At 49.9% G+C, this 20711-nt stretch overlaps 5 protein-coding genes across 5 annotated transcripts; 1 reads left to right on the top strand and 4 right to left on the bottom strand.

Annotated features, from left to right (window-relative positions):
• The first annotated feature begins 13 nt into the window (after positions 1-13).
• Positions 14-3610, top strand: BDV38DRAFT_266307 (uncharacterized protein). Its single transcript, XM_032056443.1, has one exon. It carries the CDS (start codon positions 433-435, stop codon positions 2941-2943), a length of 2511 nt encoding a protein of 836 aa, XP_031906838.1. The 5' UTR covers positions 14-432; the 3' UTR covers positions 2944-3610.
• Positions 3611-3646: 36 nt separating this feature from the next.
• BDV38DRAFT_43809 (fungal specific transcription factor domain-containing protein) lies at positions 3647-5329 on the bottom strand. Its single transcript, XM_032063347.1, has one exon. It carries the CDS (start codon positions 4927-4929, stop codon positions 3784-3786), a length of 1146 nt encoding a protein of 381 aa, XP_031906837.1. The 5' UTR covers positions 4930-5329; the 3' UTR covers positions 3647-3783.
• A 1384-nt stretch (positions 5330-6713) lies between these two features.
• On the bottom strand, positions 6714-9299 carry BDV38DRAFT_289331 (Zn(II)2Cys6 transcription factor; the record flags this gene model as incomplete). Its single annotated transcript, XM_032061221.1, has 6 exons — positions 6714-7362; positions 7516-7860; positions 7909-8085; positions 8144-8295; positions 8345-8944; positions 9132-9299. 6 exons carry the CDS (start codon positions 9297-9299, stop codon positions 6714-6716), a joined length of 2091 nt encoding a protein of 696 aa, XP_031906836.1.
• Positions 9300-10055: 756 nt separating this feature from the next.
• Positions 10056-12572, bottom strand: ugp1 (UTP glucose-1-phosphate uridylyltransferase). Its single transcript, XM_032056442.1, has 2 exons — positions 12423-12572; positions 10056-11804 (listed from the first exon to the last, which is right to left on the bottom strand). Exons 1-2 carry the CDS (start codon positions 12522-12524, stop codon positions 10341-10343), a joined length of 1566 nt encoding a protein of 521 aa, XP_031906835.1. The 5' UTR covers positions 12525-12572; the 3' UTR covers positions 10056-10340.
• A 2453-nt stretch (positions 12573-15025) lies between these two features.
• BDV38DRAFT_266268 (putative membrane bound C2 domain protein (vp115)) lies at positions 15026-20706 on the bottom strand. Its single transcript, XM_032056441.1, has 8 exons — positions 20512-20706; positions 19824-20105; positions 19695-19757; positions 19378-19624; positions 16933-19329; positions 16725-16865; positions 16527-16669; positions 15026-16473 (listed from the first exon to the last, which is right to left on the bottom strand). Exons 2-8 carry the CDS (start codon positions 20025-20027, stop codon positions 15145-15147), a joined length of 4524 nt encoding a protein of 1507 aa, XP_031906834.1. The 5' UTR covers positions 20028-20105; positions 20512-20706; the 3' UTR covers positions 15026-15144.
• Positions 20707-20711: the final 5 nt, after the last annotated feature.

The following is a 20711-nucleotide window of genomic DNA, read 5'->3' as shown; positions in this document are numbered from 1 at the left end:
TTTTTTTATTATTTTTTTTTCTGCCTTCCCCCAACGACTTGCGCCACGGAGCCAACCGTCTGCCGTAGAATCTCAGCCTAAGGCCACCAATCAATCCCCCATATCATTTTCGCAGGTGCAAACTGCCGACTCTCTACGGCAAATCTCCCTCCCCAACTGATACGCGCTCTAGGTGCGCGCGCGTTTTTTCGGGGAGAGTTCGGTTAATTGCTGCGAGCTGATACCATCCTGTGATTCACGGTGGATCTGAATTTAATTCTCCAGCCGTCAATTACCGATTGGGAGTGTCCGTTCACCGTGCATACCGCGTCGGGACGCGGTGGTCACATGTTTGCTATCTGAAAGTCTGACGGTCCATCTAAAAAGGAAAAGCAAGGCACTTAGATAGCGCGGAAATTATACAACCCTCCTTGGGTTCATATCACCGCCAAGATGATGGGATATGGCGGTCATTCATTTCACCAGCAACGGCAAGCTCAGCAGAATGCCCATCCTCAGCAGCAGCAACATCTCCAGTCCCCGTCGATGGGGGCCGCTGCTGCGGCTGCGGCTGCCACGCATCAACAACATAACAGTGGTATCGCCGGGAACAATTCCCTTCTGCGCGGCCAACAGCAAGCTGATCTGGCAGCTCATTCTCCAGATCTTCGTAAGATGACTCCGTCCTCGTCGGCGCCGCTAGTGGGAATTCCCACGGCCGGCAATTTCGCTTCCTTCCCTGGCCATTTCCCGCCGCAGGGTTCATCCGATCTGTTGTCTCGAGGTGCGGAATCAGTGGGTCAGTTAAAAGACCCTTATCTGTCGCTGCAGAACTTGCAGAGGAATATGAATCCCATGGCTAGTTTTCGCGGACACCCCGCGGCGGCCATGAACGCTCAGGCAGCCATGTCACCGCACGCGCATGCCATGGGCTTATCGTCGCCGCAGCAGTCGATAGATCGCATGCAACATACGCAGTATCAACACCGGCAGACGACGCATACCCATCCGGCGCAAACCCCCACGACGGCATCGCCCATGTTGGCCGCGGCTCAGCCCCAGCAGCAGCATCAGTACCAACAGCAACAGCCGCAGTATCAATCGGCACAGCAGCAGGCGCAATATCAAGCAACGCAGCAAGCTCAATATCAACCACAGCAGCAAGCACAGTACCAGCAAGCCCAGCAGTCTCCCTACCAACAGGCTCAGGCTCAGCCTCAGTATCAAGCACAAGCGCAACAGTCGCCTTACCAGCAGCAAGTGCAGCAAACTTTCCAGCAACAGCAAGCTCAACAGGCACAACAGGTCCAGCAACAAGCGCAACAGCAAGCACAGCAGTCTTATCAGCAGCATGCTCGGTACCAATCGCAGCAGGCCCAGCGCTCGCCGTATCAATCACAAGCCCAGCAGCACCCGTTCCAACAAGCTTATCAGCAGCGTCAATATCAACCGCAGCAACAAGCACAGTACGCGCAACAAGCGCAACAACACCAGCAACGGCCACCGCAGTCGACAACGCCGTCAACAATGGGGGGAAGTGCAGAGCTCGCAGTCCAAGAGCCAGAAGCGGAAGAGACTAAAACTAAGCGACGTCCGAAGCAAACCAAGGCGACTGTATCTCCTGCGATATCAGCGAAACAAGTGAATGGTCAACCGCCAGCTGTATACGCCACAGACGCTCAGACTCAGGCTCATGCTCAGGCCCAGGCCCAAGCGCAGGCCAAGGCTCAGGCTCAAGCGCAAGCGCAAGCTCAGGCTCAGGCTCAGGCTCAGGCTCAGGCACAAGCACAAGCACAGGCTCAGGCTCAAGCACAGGCTCAGGCACAAGCACAAGCTCAGGCACAGGCACAAGCGCAAGCTCAGGCACAAGCTCAGGCTCAGGCCAAGCAACAGCAACAGCAACAACAGCAACAGCAGGCCCAGCAAACCCCGGGGCAACCTCAAGCTCTAGCACAAGACAAACCCGCGTCGGCAGACAATACGGGGACTCCTAAAAAACGAGGTCGTCCCCGCAAATCTTTAGTCCCAGGAGAAGAAGGCAAGACGCCGAAGCCTAGAAAGACTCCATCCAAAGCAGCGGCAGCTGCCGCCGCCGCGCAAGGCAACAATGCGACTCCGACCTCGACTGCTAAAGGCCCAGCTACAGCGGCGGCCGTAGCTCCAGGCGTACAAGGACAAGTTCAAGCTCCCCCACCCGCCGCGCCTGGCACCGTCCTTAGTGCAGACGGCACCGTAGTGCCCCAAAAGAGACGCCGTGGTCGTCCGCGCAAGTCCGAGATTGACCCCAATGCTCCGCCAAAGCCCAAGCCTCCCCGCAAACCAGCCTCATCGAAACCATCCGGTACAGGACGTCCTCGTGGCCGTCCTCGTAAGGCCGATGTCGCTGCTCGACAGGCGGCAGCCGAAGCTGAAGCGCAAGCCAAGGCACAAGGCCAGCAACCTCCAACACAAGGCCAGGGTCAACCCCAACCTCAAGCACAGCCCCAGCAGGCCCAGCAGGCCCAGGGCCACGTTCAACATCAACATCAACACCAACACCAACACCAACACCAGCCCCAGCCCCAGCCCCAGCCTCAACCAAAGGCTCAACCTCATTTGCAGGCTCAACCACAAATGCAGGTGCAACCACAGATACCAGCCCAAAATCAGATGCAAGCTCAGCCTCCGATCCAAGCCCAATCAACTATGCAAGTTCAGCCCCAATTGCACCACCACCAGCTCCAGATGGCCCATCAGCACCACCCGCAACACCATCCGCATCCACAGCAGCATCAACACCATCCCCTTTCACATGCGCATCAGCACCAGCATCCTCAAGCTCAGCACGCCCATCACGTGCAACACGTGCACCAGCATCCGCATGCACAAGCGGATCCAATGGCCCTAAACCCAGCTCAAAAGCGTGGGCCACCGTCTCTAGACGATGACCCGCGCAAACGAGCCTATATCATGCCACAGATGTAAATCGTGCCCTCAACCCGTGGAAATAATCACTACTCGCATCTCATAATCTGCTTATCCGTTTGTCGACAGTTCTCAGAGCAACACATATTTCTTTCTTACATCTCCTGTTTCCAGTCTATATCTGTTCCATTCTATTTTTCCAGCATACCTACGACAATAGTTTTTTTCATTCATATTCATTTCCATATTCATATTCTAGTTTTGTTTCACTTTATCAACCAATCAAGCCAATGCTCCCACACATCAATCAATGTTAACGAGTTAATTTCCTTTCCGCCACGAGTTTGTCTTTTTTTTTGCTTTTCCCATGCTGTTCTTTGAATTCTGCTTTTTCTGTCTTTTTTACCCCCAACTGGTTCTGGTTCTTCAGCGTCAGCTATACGTATTTACTTACTTTGTCCGCCCCGAACCTCCCGGTTATTCTAAGCTGTTTTGCATTGGTTGAGTATTGACTTACTGGCTAGTTTTATTGTTAGTTGAATTTACCTCAAGTGGATCTTTACTATCACTGTCTATGTATTTTGTGTGTGTAGGATTTGACTGGGGATGTGTGTGAAACATGTTCGGTTTGTGTCCGGGAAATTCGGAATTATATTGCTTGATCTCATTTTCATTATTTTTACACGGTTGATAACATGGCAAATCTAGTAGTCAACTTAGGTTTAACATTGTTATTAGTCACAGGTCTACAATTTAGTTAAGTTAGTTGAACAGGTTTCATAATGTCATGGGCACGTGCCAAAAGAAGAAATATAACTAAAAATGAAAATAAAATAATGCGGGTCCATTTGCCAACATTCAACTCCAACATCCAAATAACTCACTTACTGAGCATAAAGCTTAACAGATATCTTCCGGTCCATCTGTCACCATCCAGATAGAGTTGTTATTGGAAGGCAAGGACGCCCCATCTGGGAGACCGGTAAGATCCAGGCCCAAACTCGGTGCGATGCGACGGATAAAGCTATCGCAGAAGAGAAAGGCACGTCGTGCAGCAGTATTGGTGTAGCTCATGGTGTGAAGCCAGCGGATGACTTTTTTACATGCTTCAAGCATGGTTTGTGGGTTGACAGGTGGGGCCGCTGGGCTAATATGCTTGGATTTCTTGGGCAACTCGGTAATAGACCAGCAGGAGAGTCCGAGGAGTAGAGCGGTGTTGGCTTGCATTAAGTAATGGAGGAACGTCCACCATGGAGACACGCGTGCCAACCAATAAATATCAGGTTTCTCGGGGAGGATGGAGGTCAGGGAACAGGCGGAGCGCAGACAGCTGAGGGCCATCTCGTTGCGGAGGTCGGAATGTGAGGTCTTTGCTGACTGGGACGAGCTTCCTTTCAGATTGGCATGAGTGACGCACGGCCTGCAGAGTGTAATCTTGGCGCTGTAAAAGTTGAAGGCAAGGCATATTCGCTCTCGCTGGAAGGGATCATCAACTGCTGGTGCGTGAAATTGTTCGCTATGTGACTTAGTGAATCGAAAAGCCTGGGGAAGCTTGGACAGCCAGGTCTCCAGGGTCTTGTCGTATTTTCGTATGCGGCGGTGAATCCTGCCACTGGGCTCGCGTAAAGCTTGGATGCTGTAGACTTTGTTCATCACAGCTTGAGTTATGCTCGTGAGGTCCACCAGGCAATAGAAAAACAGAGATGGGGTGGGCTCGCAAGTCAATAACCATTCGGCGCTGGATCGAGCCTCCTCTTCCGTTTGGAGTAGGGTCAGCTTTAGGTGGCTTTCACGCATGGATGAATCCTGGAAAAGAGAAAGAACCTCCGGTTTACCGAAAGCGTCCTCCTCAAATGGCACTGGGAGTGGCGTGGAGCTCAGGTTCTCACTGACGCAAGAGACTCGGCCCGTGACGGACGTAAGCTGATGCTCAAGAAGATAGATAGACCACCATAGGCGGCTTCGTGCTTCTTTCGACGTGTAGTGTGTCCGACCATCCACCAAGCGAAGGTTAATCCCAAGTGATAAAGCTGATCGAAGTGCCATACTTGAGAATTTAAAAGACCTAGAATTGTTAATATGCGCTTCTTCGCAGGTCGGCTTCCTACCTACCTATTAATTTGACCCATTGACAGCAAGTATAAAGCCACTAGAAACTCCACTTGGATTTGCTGTAAGTCTGCATGTTCAAAAAGCACATTTCCGCTCAATGCCAACTTTCTAGCGCGGTTCAGGTACAGTACATCGTCCAAGTCCTCATCCCCTGCGGGGTCCACGAGATGTTGATATCGACAACCAATAGCGAATATCATATTCAAAATGGCAAGCCATCTCCGCGGTGGATTCGAAGGTTGGCTAAAGAATTGACGATATTGCGCAGTAAAGATACTCTTCCGGATGACCATGAATGCCGGATGCACAGACTCCATAAATGCGGTAAAGAACTGGTCCGCTAGCTCTTTTGGTGGCAGCGCGTATGCATCCACGCAATCCATTAATGGGAGTTGAAGGTCGTCCAGATGATAGCTTACTGTTGTGGTGGCGACATCATGCTTTTGTTCCTGCGTAGAAGTAGCTTGATCTAGTGCAATGCCCGAGTCATCAAGGCCTTGACTACGACCCTCAACCTCATCCTCCAATCTCTGCATCCATGATATCTCGGAGTTCTTTCCAAAGAATCCCATGGCTATTGACTTCTCATCCCGATTCAAATCCTCATCTATCAAGTCAATCTCATCCAGGGATCCAATCGATGAAGTTTCGTCTCCTGAGTCGGAGTCATCATCTGCAGACGATGCCTCAGAACCCTGCACTTATTAATAAACTGTCCTATTCCCCAAGCGAGGTCAACAGGTTGATGGGGGTGCACAAATGGTGTTACAAACCTGTAAGCATCTTCTGATCCGCCTTGCGAGAGCACCTTCGACTTCCGCCTCAATCCCTTCCAGTAGCTTCTCATAACGCTGGACCTTCTTCGCTAGCACCCCAAGCTGTTTCTGATCTCGGACTCGTTTCACATCTAGATAGGAACAGCTCACATTATGCTCCACACATTGTTTACAGGCCGGCTTGTTCCCATCGCACTTGATTTTCCGCTGACGACAAGGTTCGCAAGCGCGCGCAGACCGGCGACGCTGGGACTGACCACTGATACCTGCGGTCCGCGGAATAGCCACCTTTGGAATCTCTCGTGAAGAGGACGATCTGGACGACTGTTGGTTTGGAAGCGTAGGTCGGTCCGTGTATGGCGGTATGGCATACGGGTTGAAGCTCATCACCGGGAAGCTACCAGGACTGACAGGCACCGAGCCCCAAAGCCAGTCTGAGGACGGAGGCACCGAGGGATCGAGTGGGCCTCGAATGCTCTCCTCGCCGGTCGGAAAATTGTAATAATACGGCTGAGGATTATTCTCCATTGCCAGATGACACAGTGGTCGATATGACCCATGAACGGCAAGGGTGTATTTGTCTCATAGCAACAGCTGAGCAGCTTTCGCTCTGCAGGGCTTATCAGGTCCTCGGTAACAAGGCACGGACCGCAATGGCCTTGACTGGCTCGACCCATAAGCTTTGAAGAGAGGATGATGTAGTCCAACGGGAGATGAACAGCCAATGATGTCACCACCCGAGGATCACGGGAAGAGGGCAATCAACTACTTATACAAATCTATATAGGATGATATCGGCGGTAGACACGCTGACACGAGAATATTCATATTTAAGATATGAATAAACAGGCTAGTAGATACTGTGCAAACTTCAAGTACAGGATATATGTAGTTTTTGGTCTGGGCATTCCCCGCCCCTCCGGTCGACCACAAAGCTGGGATCTATCGTGCTTCTGGTCGGTACCTCTCCGGAGCTACTTCATCTTTCCCTAAGCTCAGACTCTCATAACAATCGAGCATGTCGAAGAGTGTGTGATCTCCTTCTCCCGGGATACCATGGTACCGCTCATCCTCATTCAACTTCTCCAATCCCTTGGCGTAACCATCCCATCGTGATGGTGATGATATATCTTCAGTGAATAAAGCCTTCAGTTCATCATTGACAGTACTCGAGCTTGATGCCCGCTGCCCCTGGCCTTTGGTTAGAACAGACTGTCGGAACAGATGGAATAGATTTCTTCCTAGCTGAGAACGGCTGGCTAGGCTTATGAAGGCGCTCGTCAGCGATAGGAAGTCTTGATCCAAAATGTCAAAACTGTCATGATCTAGCATTGTAAACAGAGCCAGATTGATGGCATAAAGCGCAAAGTGGTGTGCACGACTCATGCCATATTCCCGTCGATAGAGACGTGTCAAAGCGGAAATTGCACGCGCCGAAGAAAGGATATTCTCCAAAGCATCGAACTTCGATCGTGGTGGGCTAAGCCCGGGTGGGCTCTCGGGCGTCTTAGGAGCCTCGGAATCGATACTTGACACATCATCCTCGGGCCTCCACGAAAATAGATTGATGGTCAAAGTATGATACCTCATCCTGATATAATAATTAGCATTGATATAGTAAGGAGGAGGGAGGTAACATGGGGCTTCATCAATAAGGATCTACGAAGAATGTTGACATGCGCGAGAGGGAATTTTCCGTGCTTAGTACCTTCGACGAAAGACATAAGCGTAAAGAGAGGCGTACCTTAGTAATATAATATATGGGGGTGGTTTGTGATCTGGGTTGAAAGTATCTGGTAACCCCTGATGCCACCGACGAAGCCTTTCATACAGTGCCTCTTTAGTGCGGCGTTGATGATATGCGGAGTGAGAGGAACCGTTGATCGCATACAGTTGCCGTGAAATATCACGGGCAATTTCACACAGGTTGCATGACTCGTCAAAGTACTGACTAAGAAGGGACGGTCGAGGAGTGCGATGGGAGGGATAGGGAACCCACAGAGCCGTCTCATCCATTCGAGCTCTGTCAGGCCGCTCCAGGTTGACTTTGTCAATTAAACTTGGTCTTAAGAAGTCGGTGTGGACGACACTAGTCACAAGATAAGAGTTACCCTTCTGTAGTGGTAGGATGACTTACGTATCTATATGAAACAAGCCCCAGGCGGTCCGCTTGATAGAAACATCCATATCATCCGTGAGCTGTCCAGAGCTGAACTTGAAGACTTTAGGGCCTATTAACCCTAGTGATTCGCCCGTCCATATCGCTTGATGGAGCATCTTATAACCGAGGTCATTATGTCCTGATATGGAATACCTTTGTGGATGTTAAATAGCAAGCGCCAATGAAGATAGCGTATGAGTTGACTGCAAACCTTTCATATAACAGAAGGGTACCTTGTAGGAACGCGAGGCTCAGCTTTGCGGGTTCCTCGTCCCTGAGCCGTTCAGCCTCGGCGAGAAAATCAGCGCCCTTGGTTACAATATCGCCCGGATCCACATATGCCTCTGAGTAGTCCGAAAAATGCTACATGGAATCAGTATGTATCCACAGAAGTGACGGGCTTATTACATACGCATGCATTTGCAAGAAGTGCGTTGACCAGAAATGGACTACAACACTCCGAATTGAGGTCGCCTCTGGTCATGTCTCGTAGGAACACGTCACGATCGAGAAAGGCATGAAACGGGAAGTCCCAGGTGAAGTACAGGGATATTAAGTGCGATACAAGATCTGCATCCTCAGTAACTGTGGTCCATGGCTTTGCGGGAACTCGGAAGGGCACCTCATCGCATAAGTAATGAATGTCCATGACCTTTGGACGAAAGGACGGTCCGGCGCCCTCGGCATTGATCACCCGTCGAACATCCTCTAGCTTGCGGACAGTGACCTCGTCCGCACTGTCCGTCCCTTCCATCTGGGCCAGCGCCTCGTCGATAAATCCACGCATCTCCTCCGCGGTGGCATCTCTTCGAATGATGTCCAAGAGTCTGAGGCCAAACGATTGATCATCCGCTCTCATCACCCTCAACAGGTCATTGAGCATGTCTCGGTGATAGCTAAGCTCATCTGCGGTACGTTTAGCGGCTACTCGCCGGCGTTGATCTAGGGTTTCATCGAAGATGCACTGTCGATTGAAGGCCCGACAATTGTCACACGGAGGTACCCCAGAGCACTAGGTCACAATCTGTCAGTAGCAAACTCAATTCCATTTCTTGATTAGGAAGGAAAGAGTGGCGAAAACGGAATCCTATCAGTGTTGCTAATAATAAGAAAAGGGGAATGAAAGACGAAAGAAAGAAGAAAGGATCGGGGAGATATTCATGCTGCAAGATCTTGCGCAAATAAAGTCAACAACATACTTTCCGCTTGGACTTTTTACAAGCCAAACAGGCCATAGACACCCGCTTCTTTGAAGGATCCATCGGCGTGGTCCGGTAGTTTTCTCCAGGCGGACTATCACCCGGGGGCAATTCAGATTTCAAAGATGGTCCCGGGGCAATTTGACGGTGCGCTGACGGTTCGCTCATAGTGGCGGCGAAAGCATACAATAAATAAACACAGCCAGTCCAACTCGTTCGCCAACCACTCGCCAGGGACCCACAAAGCATTTGAATAGAGTGTGGTGAAGGCGAATTGATGAACATCAATGAGTCTTATACTAAGAAACACAGTAAAGTCTGCCATGTGAAGAGGAGTCCAGAACAAGAAGACGGCTCCAAGGCTCCGCAAAACACGAGTCCATAAGCCCCTCCTTCTTGCTTGTATTGAGCCTGAGTTGCCTATGCATGACGTACAGGAAAACGTTAGAGGCGTAAGGCGATTCTGGTTATGGCAACAGGAAACCGTGTCCGAACCCTATGGCGTCCATGGCCACGTCAGGTGCTACAGCAACCACATCTTACAAATCGGTAGGTCAGAAGACCAGGTTCATGAAAAGGACCTCGGAACTCCTTTACAGCTTTTCTCCTCGTTCCTGAAGCCATAGCGGGTTGACTGGGAGTGATGGACATGGCAAAACACCCGGAAGATAGTCCCGCGATTTGGCACGTGATTGGGGTCCCGAATGGGGACTCGAGCAATCATGTGTTACCAGAAAGAGGCCGAGTAGGTTTTTTGAGTTAAGTCGAGGGGCCACCGAACCAGGAAATTGTCCTCGATTCTAAGTATCCAGGGTCTTTGCTTACGCGGATGAGACACGCTGTGCGGTTAGATTGATCCTCCGGCGTCCCATCGGGCCAGGAATGAGTTCGTTAGAAATCAAAGAAATCAAGAGGAAATGCTGTCCAGACAAAGTCAAATAGAACTAGTAGTTAGAAGATAATAAAAGATTATGGACAATACTAAACTAAGTTTTGCTGCACACCCCAATCGAAACCGTTGCCACGAATGCGCCTCCCAGACGTTCAATCAACACAGGATATATGTTAATCAGACCCAAAATCTACATAAGGTAAGAAACCCCCGCTTCTAAAACAGATCTATCCGGCCTTGCAGGCACCTCCTTCTGTACCAGCCCAGGGAAGGGCAAACGGAGAATGGCGCAAGCCGAAGGCAGTCAAATTTGCAAACTAATGCTCCAGGATACGCAAGCTTCCCTGAACGACACAATTCTCCAGTACCGAGCCAGGAGGCACATCGATAGTGCTACCCTCCGTGGCGACAATGATGACTGTGCCCTTCAGAGTAACATTACGGCCCAGGTTGACGGCACCGGTGATCGTCAGGTGGTCGAGCTCAACGATACGGGGGATGCTAGGAATGTGCTTCTGGAAGTCGGAAACCTTCTTGAAGTCGGAGCCAAGCTTGATGACAGGAACACCGCCGAAGCGGTTGGGGTCCATGACCAACTGGCCGTGCTCCAGACGGTAAAGATCCGACTTGACCAGCAAGAGATCGGAGCATGTCTTCACGGGCAGGAAGCGGCGACGAGGGACATTGACACCGTGGCCGTTCTTGAAGTGACGGATAGCAGCACCAACAGCGGTCTCAAGCTGATAGATGGCCTGGTCAGCATCGCCCTTCTTGTCAGCGGGGATCGACTTCTCGTTGGCGATGATCTCCATCTCGAGCTCATTCTCCTCAACGACACGCTTGATAGCGCGGAGGCTCATCCAGATGTTGTTGGTGTTGAAGTACTTGAACTTCTTGATGGACTTGAACTCGTTGACGTGCTCCTTAGGAACCTGAGCGATTTCTAGAAGACGAGCCTTGCCCTCGTAATCGATGATAGTACCACCCTTAACATCGGCCTTGGTCTTATCGGTCAACTCCATGATGTACTCAGACTCGGTATCAACCATGTGCTGCAAGATGCGAAGGTCGACCACCGCTCCCAAGTTGTCGGCGTTGGACAAGAAGATGTACTCTACACCGCGCTCCAAAAGCTTATCGAGAGTGCCAGAGTTGTACAGGGACTCAAAGACATCACCATGGCCAGGGGGGTACCAGTCCTGCAGAGGCGCATCAAAGCTCTTGGGAGCGGGGAGAAGAGAGTCCTTGATGATACGAGGGTAGCGAGACTGGTTGAATGTGAGGATGTCAACGTTGTGGCCCTGGTATTTCTTGATGATGGACTGAGTGTCCTGGTCGGTGTTGAAGGAGTTCATCAGGACGAAGGGAACGTTGACGTTGAAAGTGCGGTTCAGGTGCTCGATCTGGCGAACGGACAGATCCAAGAACGACATGCCCTCACGGACCTCAATGACCGACTTGGGGCCAACGCAACCCATAGAAGTACCCAAGCCACCATTCAGCTTAACGACAGCCAACTTGTTCAGGAACTCAACCGAAGCCTCGCTACCCAGGCTCTCGTAGTTAACGACCTGGGAAGGCTGAGGAGGAGCAATGCGATCCCAGTTCACTTCGTTACCCTTAGCCTTGTCGTTCAGGAATCTGCGGAAGAGGGCGAAGAAGTTGTCCATTTCGGCCTCGAAGCGCTTGCGCTCCTGAGAATCAGGGACGGTCTCTGAGAGGGCATTCAGAGCATTACGCATCTGGGAAGCAGCAACGCTGGTCGAGGCATTCTCGAACGCCTGAGGAAATCGGCCTATTAGCATGCAAGTCTTAAACCACAACATGACAGGACTTCGGCGGATGTCAAAACAAAACAAAACGGCTTGTAAATTCCAAAAACAATCCTCAGTGTAGAGGTGCTCCAGAGGTAAAAATAGCTATAGAAACTGATGTCCTGGATGAAGAGAAGGTCGCAAAGCAGGAGTGATAGGATCGAATATTTCAAATAACTGTGCAGGGGAATCCGATATACGTTTCAGGGAGCGCAGAATGAATGTTGAAGATTTTCAACACAGTAACACGGCAAAATGCAATGTACACTTTCTTTGAGTGGGAAACTGTGCGAAGGAAATGCGTGCTTTTAGAGTAGTAGGGATATGCGATGCTAAGTATGCCTAGTCCATGCAGGCCACCATTCAAGACACTTTCAAATGCCCATATGGTCAAGGGACAAGGCAAGGCAGACCTCTAGGTGCTTGAGAGCAGTTGCAACCGATCTTTGCGTCCCTGGGTCCTTCCCCGCAGTATTCTGCAGGTACGCATCCCAGCAGCAAAGTGTGCATACAATTCAGGAAACCACGGGCCAACATTCGCAACCGTAACTGTAGAACGAGTATCACGAAATCCACAAGACTTACCATGTGAGACTGAGACTTTCCGTGGTGCTTGCCGAAAGAGCCAGCGTTGGAGGTTTCCGTGGCCGGAGCTCTGAGGTGGGTAGGTAAAGCTTTGGCTGCCATTATGTGTGTTATGCGGGGAGAGGTCTTCGATCAAAAAAAAAAAAAAAAGCAAGAGCCAGAGGACTATGGCGGGAAAGCTCGAGTTAAAGGGCGACTGAATGACTTCTGTTACAGCCAACACCGTTGGGGTTAGCTTTAATGAAGCTTCAGAAAGCTTGAGAGTGAGCGTGAAGAGCAAGCAAAAATGAACACAAAGAGGACACGACACTTGATTTAAGCGGACTATTGGGGACCCCGAGAAGGGTTCTGTTGCCACGCCAGAGAGCGTCGATCCTTTCGGAGGAGAGGAATGAATGGGTTTCAACCAGGTGCCGTCATTGGTACTCGTCCCCAACGGCAAATGGTGCGACAAGGCCTGAGGGGAGAGGGGTAGTACTTACGTGGATGATAATGATAGCAAGGATGGAGGGAGAGAGAAGAAGCAAAAAAATAGTTGGGCAAATAAAGGAAGAGAGAGAAGAAGATTCAAAGCAAGCAAAACAAGGAGAACGAAGAAGCTTAATACTGTTCCTATTGGGTTGGTTTGGTACCTTAGGCTCTCCCCTTTGTGATGGTTATTATTATTATTATTATTATTATTATTATTATTATTATTATTTTTAATATGATTTTATTTTTATCGCCCTTTACAGCAAGAGGAGGGGGGGGAAACGAAGTGGGGTTTGCAATTCAAGGGGACCAAAACGGTATCAATACATAGTCGTTACCAGCCCACCACTGGAATCCGGGAGACGGTGACGGTCCACTGACCATACGAAACCAGTAAATGCAGACACATTCTTGTTTTTTTGGTCTGCCAAGCCTGATACCTTTACCTATTCTTAGCATCATCCGTACGTCAAATACCAAGACTGACGGCAACTATCCGTACATTGTTGAGATTTACCAAGTCAACTTGAGAGAGAGGAGTAAACATGAGACCAACTAAAGATGACCGGTAAGTGTACTGTAGTAAAGTATAACATCCTAATACCTATAATATGTACATCTGCAGCTGATGTTGGTAGATCCAAAGCGAAAAACGGTAAAGGTCGTCATCTATCGTCATCTGACATTGGGACTCTCCTTATTCTAGACCGAGCATAACCCCCTTTTCTCAGGGTTCGAATTTACTAATGTCTAAAGAGTAATCTTGAGAGTTCCCCACTGCCTCGTCACTTTTTGAGCCATCGTAATATTAATTAACCTTGCAAGTTGCCCATCGAAACTTCCTCGTCTGTTCCATACAATCTCGCCATATGATAGGAGGGAGCACGAGCACTTTCAAGAAACTTCAGCCACTCAGGAGCGGTCATGGTGCTCCGTGCCCTACTCTATCCCATACAATTGTCCAATTCCCTCTCGATACGTCCCGTACGCCGACTAAGTAAAGTCGCAGCAGAGAGACACACACACACACACAGAGAGAGAGAGAGAGGAAACTTGAGACATCCCGAACACCGGCCTAGTTCTTGAACCCGTTTTATGCACTATTGACGGGTGTACTCCGGACCGTCCAATGGTAGGTCCGATCATTTCCATCCGGTTTCTTGTTCCCTATCAAAAAAGCGCTATCAACTGCGATCCCACCAACGGATCACACGGCCACCAGCTCATGAATCGCCACGCTCTTTTCGGTTTAGTCGTCGCTCAAAGTCTCAGTCGACATGCAGGATACCTTGATCGTTGGGTTGGGATTTTCTAATTTTACCGTACCCATATCTGTTATTTCCCGGTCTGGGCCCATATGTATTATTAACTTCTAAGACCCCCCACTTAGGGTACCCATACTCCATAGGGCTTGTAGACGGTAGTTACCGGCGTCGACTCCTTTTGTCGTGAGACTTGATTCAGATTCGATTTGAAAAGGGAACGGCGACTATTGGGAAAGGACCAGAGGTCACCGTCACGACCGAGGTGACCCCTGAACCGGACAACTCATGCAGTCGGAGAGGTCCTTGATGCCTGATATGCATGTATGTATGTCATAAACATCATATGTACCAAACATATAGCACGTTGACAACTGTCATACTACGCCCGACTATACAAAATATCCCCTCATAGATCTGGGCTGCTACTCCATACGAACCGAATGAGATCGTTTTCATGCGCTCGGGCCAGCGATACAGTTCACAGAAGAGGCTAGAAAACTTAAAAAGTTAAGCCCCTAACAGACGTCGGTGGGCACATTACTCCAATAGTCGTTTCTTCCACTGGGTCCGGGATAAGACATGTCATGCCCAGTCCAGTTCAACAACCTAATAGTAGTACTGCTCAGGTCCATTCCCTCCATTTCGCTTGGGTCATTCCGGCGGTGTATGATTGTATGTACGGCAGTCCAACTGCATTGCAGAGAGTAGGGTAGGCTAGGGTAGTTATGACCCATCTATCTTGCACAATAAGATTTACTCATTCGACATCTAGCCTCCCAGGAAGGCTAGTGGCCAATCAAAACTTTAAGGATATCACATCACATTGGTGGCCAGCGGCCGACGACAGGAAGAATAATGAAAAAAAAAAAAAAAAACCAATATCATAAGGGGCATCAGGAACAAATACATAGAGAAGCGTACCAGGGCAGAAGCCCTGTTCGACTGTTTCACTTCCTCCTCTGAACGCTTCCAGGTATGACCGCCATTCATGCTCCGCTAACGCTCCTCTTGCTAAGGAAGCTGCGACGGCCGGGCTTCTTTGAATCTGGGCTGTCCATTACGTCGGAGGCCGCATCTCCACCGTTCGAATGAGAGGTGCCGGGCCGGAGGGTAGATTCGGATCCCGAGAAGCTGCTGCGGATAGCGACAATACCACTGCCAACCTTCACCACCTTCTCCTGCCCGGCCACGGAGCCTTGGTCATCAACGAAGAAGAGTGCCTCTCCGAGAACATCATCCGAACCAAATGTTGCATGGTCAACGACTCGGATTTGATACTGCGCATCGGCTGTGGTATTGTGCACACGGCAGGTCTCATGCGACGAATCGAAATTTACAGTACCACCACTGGCTTTGTGGGCCTTGCTCTTGAGCACCTCTTTGGGCTTGGGACCAAGGGCTTTCACAGTGACACGCACATTAGCCGACGGAGGGAAGTCGGAGGCAGACACCACGGTAATCGTAGCAGTTCCCGTGTCTCCTTTACCAGCGAGGCCAAGTCTATCACTGTAATGCGAAGCCACACTCCGAGTGCGCGAGTGCTGCAGGTTATTACTTTGCGCTGAGCTAGGCGGAGTATTGCCTTCAACCAGAACAGATGGTGCTTCCAGCTGAGATGCGTCCTCTGGATCTTCTGCAACTTCGTTGATGCTCGAAGAATCATCTTTGTGGAATCGCGATGTGATACCGCGCTTCAAGAAGGAAGCGCCCAAAGTAGCACCCTTGATGACGTTGCCACCAACGAATCCGACACCCTTAACAGGTGCTCCGACAATCTTCCCAGGAGTAGCAAAGGTACCGGAGAAAGTCGAGGAGCCCTGCCGAGACCGCATCACATAGGTCGGCTTGAACAGCATCTTCAGGCGGATTGCACCCGACTTGCCATCAAGTGGAAGAGAGACTTCTTGGCTTTGGAAGGGATCCAATACTCGAAGATCGATATGGGTACCGCCCAGATAATCTGCTTTGTCGCCGAAATCCCAATCATATACGTCCACCCGGAAGTCTGCCGCGATCCGAGATTTGATGGGTGTTTCGAAGTATTCGTTCCAGGCCGGGTGAAGGGTCTTCTTCTGTACCTTGGTCTTGTGGATCATTTCGTCATTGAGGCGGAATTTGCAGTATGGGTCGCTGAAACCATTTCGATCGGCAGATGGTAGCTCAGCAGCATCAAGAACGTCCACTCGTAAGGTTCCCATGTTGTTGATGCTTTCCGTCGGGTCAAGCTTCATATATACAGGGATATAGCGAGCACTAACGGTGACTTTGCTTACTTCCCCACTGTCCGACCGCAGAGTTAGTTCGGTTGGGTTGTACTAGAAGCAGTTAGTTATGGGATAGTTTGTAACTATGGAGGGGACTCGTTTACCAGGATGCGCTGTAAAGTAGAAAGCGTGTCGCCTGTAAGTTTCGCAACAGTATGCTCGTCACTGCTCGCCTTAGGATCCTCCTTGTCCACAATCCGAAGTGTAATCTTCGAGAACTCGAGCTCACGCACGAAGGCATCACCAACTGCGACACGATTAGTTTTAATTCCATACTACTCTTGCCGAGAGCAATCACATACTGTCTTCAATCTTGGCGGACTTGGAGCGGATCTTAGGTGATGTATATGCAGGGAACATATAGTCGTCCATCAAAACCTCCACCTGAACATTGCTGCGAGAAAGGTGTACTTCATGGAACTTGAAGACAAGGAAGCCAGACTCTGCGAACTGATTAGTCTCAAACACAGAAATGAAATAAGAGCGAAAATGGAACTGTTGGGGAATTACCGTATTGCGCTATATCCTCCAGTGAAATGAAAGTTTTCGGCACTTCCTTTATAGACCTGACAGACATCGTTTCAGAATCCTTGATAGTAGCGGGCCTAGATGAGTCAAGACTAGTCTTTGACTCCGCTGTACCATTCGTGCCATTTGTAATAGCAGCCTTGGAGTCCGTGCTAGGCGACTTGATATGCGAGATCTTGCGTCTTGAGTCCACACTCTTCCTGGGTTGATCGCTACCTTCCTCGTCACCATTAGCGCCTTCTATCAGATCATCCTCCTCGACCTCGTCATCGGGGTTAACAACAGGCATGCTGGGGTAGAATGCGACAGTGTAATTGAGCTTTCCCTTTACTCGACCATGACCAATGCGAAGATCACTGGAGATATGCTGCTTCTCGTCATCAGTGAGATACTCTCCGTTCTCATTCTCGCGGACGTAGTCCGCGGCGTTGATTTCAAGCGATCCAAGCGATCGATCGGAACCGACGGATTCTTCATCCATAACTTCCAGGGTGAGCTTTTCACGAACGCTGTGGATCGGAACGTATACCACCTCATCCCACTCGGGGTTGAGGTTATTTCTGAACGTTACTGTCCGAGCTTTCATGTAGCCAGAGAGCAGTACACGAGCATACGGATCAGATTTGCCCATAGTTTCCAAGTTCCTCAGATCAGTTGCGCTCTTGAAGTGGAAGCGCATCACGCCAATTGGATCAATGTAGCCAGCACTGCCCGAGATGCCACCCACAGCAACGGGCTTCCACTGCAGGGTGAGTTTGGCGCGTCCTGTCTTAGCGCCATGGAGATGGAACCAATCCTGGCCTTTCTCCATCATTTTGAGCATATCGTTGAACTTGATCTGGTAGGTACCCAAAATCGGGTCTCTGGCAAGGTCACGGTCATCTTTAATTACCAAGCCAAGCCTAGCATTCTTTCTATCGGTGACCAAAAATTCCTTGGAAGCATTTTGAAAGATGGGGTTGTTCGTGCGCTTCAACTTCTTCGTGATGTGAATTTCCTTTCCGTTCAAAATGAGAACACCGTAGGGGTTTAGCTGGCCGACGAGACTCTTTGTACCATCCAAATCCTTAGCTTGTTCAACTGTAAAGCGAGCGATACCGGTATTTAATTCTGGAGTTGGCTCAACTTCACCGTTCTCAAGCGTTCTTCCTTCCAGGACAGGGAAGAATCGGATATCCGCATGAATAGAACCACGAGACCGGCCACTAGCCATAACTTCCAAGTAAATACTCTCGTGCTCTGGTTGCTCTTCAAGACGGTCCAGGGGGAAAGTCGCAGTACCGAGTTCTTTGTCCTTTCGGAACTCATTCCAATCATATGGCTGAACGGTCAAAGTGTCAGAGAACGAGGTGATGATAACGTAGATCGTTTCGTTCCATCTTGGGCTGTCTGTGTCGTGAATGGTCTTTGTGCGTCCCAATTCCGTGCGGCCGTTCAAAGAGACGGTTGCGTACGGATCAGGAGTGCCGGCGAACGTGTCAGGATTCTTCAACTGATGGGCGCCATGGAGCGTAACAGCAACGACACCAATAGCTTGATCCACTGGATTTCCGGCAAGCATTTTCGCAATCTCGACAGGGAAAACATTGGGACTGTACATCATGGGGCCCAAGTTGTTGTGAATCTGTTCTTTGATGAAGGTTTCTAGGCCGGGGATGAAGTTGATGTCGAATCCAAGTGTGTCACCGCCCAGAGGTTTGCAAACATAGTCAATCTCAGGGCGCTCCAAGAAACAGACGTCAACCCTTTCAATGTGGGGGAAAGGAACCTGGAGCTTCACCTTCACCCTCATCAACCCACTGCAAGCCATGTCCTCGACAATCACATCTAGACCTTTACTGACAACACCCTTACCCAATCTAACTTCCAAGACAACCTTGGGGTTTATCTTGTTCTTCAATTGACGGGCTGTCAGGTCCATAGTATCGTTAGGGGTGAAACTGAACTTCCAATCCATAATGACTGTGTCAACCTCCGTCTTAGGGTAAGTCTTCACGTGCTCCAATCGAGGAGGCTTGGAACCGAGAATAAATGTTTTTAGTCGGAGACTGTCGAGCATTGCCGGAGTCGAAGTGCTGAGGACCTGATCGACCGAGTTGATGATCGTGTCACACAAAACAGGCGCATAGATGGGCCAGAATTTGACCAGGAAGCTGTTAATCCATTCCAAACTTTCGGTGTCGGTCTCCAGGCGTTGCTTAGCCATCTCACGATTGATATCGTCTCGGAAGTTTCGCCTGACCCGACGAATCGACGTCCGGTAATACGTACTACACGCCGCCATCAAGATAAAAATCCAGCCTAAGCCCCCGCCCAGGATCGCAATGATCCAAGAAGAGAAACAAGCAAAAACTATGATAGCAGCATTGTGGTACCAGTCTAAACCTGGTCAGCGTTTATACAGCACCCACAGAAGGACATACTTACCGCCGAAGAACTTGTCATCTAATCTGCTTTCCAGAAAATCCTGGTGGTCCAACAAGGTCCCTTCTGCCTTTTCTTCCTCCGTTGGCTCTTCATGAAACCGAGGAGCCCAGCCAGTTCTGTCGCGAGCCCATCGCAAGTCCTCGGTCATACCGTTTTCTCCTTGGGCAATATCTGTCTTCTCTTCATCTAGCAGGGCTGTGGCGGATTTCGGAGGGGGAAGGTCGTATTGGCTGGGAGTGCCATCATCCTAGGAGTACACTAAATTAAGCAAGAGTTCCCTTTGTTGTGTAAGAGAGGAAACTATTGTCTAGACTTACCTTGTCCGTGATGATTGCCATTCCTTTCGGTTTCGTGTCATTTTTGAGGCCCGGAGGTAGTTGCTACAGTGGGAAATCGTTCATTAGCGAAGTGTGCAGTCGAAAAGATAGGTATCGCGAGAGACCTACTGCTGCCGCCGCCGCCGCCTTTTCTTCGGGGGTCGCATTAGGGTCAAATTGGTAGGCTGGCAGGCCAGCTTTCCTGGTTTCATCCACCAACACTTTCTCCGCAGCCGCAGCGGCTTGGGGGTCTTGAGGGGCCAATTCGGCTGCCTCAATGGCGCCCTCCTCCTTCAATTCGACCTTTTCTCTCTCTAACTCCTGCGACGCCATGACTCTTTGGTTGGCCGGACCAATTCAACGAGGCCCAGGGTGAAGGATCACCGATTACAAATCCCAAACCGACACGATCTAGATGGTTGTCAGATCGCCTGATATAGAATTCTCCTTTTCTTATAAGCTAACGCGGAATTGCAAACAACAAGAATAGGTAGGAAATGTTAAAACATCAAATTATCTAGAAATGGCGAGGATGGGAGGGAATGGGGAATTAAAGAAAAAGAAAATTCAATAAAAAAAAAAAAGGAGAGTCAGTGAGAAGTGGGTGTTGGACAAGAAAAGGATTCGTCAATGTCCGAAGTGAGTTGGCGCTCGGGGGAGAATCGACGGTTGCCTTCGAGTTCTCCGCAGCGGGGAGTGGCTGAACCCACGGTTAAGCCCGAGAGCTCACTTATAGGGTGGGTTGCGGGTTGCGCGGGTTTTGGGGGAAGGGGGAAGAGGATAGATTCGAGGAGAAAGGGCATAGAGTAATCCTTACCGAAGAATGACCACCCTCGAGCGAAAGAGAGCAAAGCAACTGTTGAAAAGAGCGCAAAAAAAAAAAGGGATCGGATGTGAAGGGGGGAGACCGAACTAAATCAGAGCTGAAAGCGAAAACGGATTGAGTTCGGCAAAGCCACTTGCGTCAAGGAGAACCGTGGCTGGTGAGGAGCTGAAAGGAAGAAAAAAAAAAAAAAA

This window comes from Aspergillus pseudotamarii (assembly GCF_009193445.1).
Source record: "Aspergillus pseudotamarii strain CBS 117625 unplaced genomic scaffold BDV38scaffold_149, whole genome shotgun sequence".
Taxonomy (NCBI): domain Eukaryota; kingdom Fungi; phylum Ascomycota; class Eurotiomycetes; order Eurotiales; family Aspergillaceae; genus Aspergillus; species Aspergillus pseudotamarii.
Note: the sequence above shows the minus strand (reverse complement) of the source record. Positions and strands in the feature narration are given on the sequence as shown.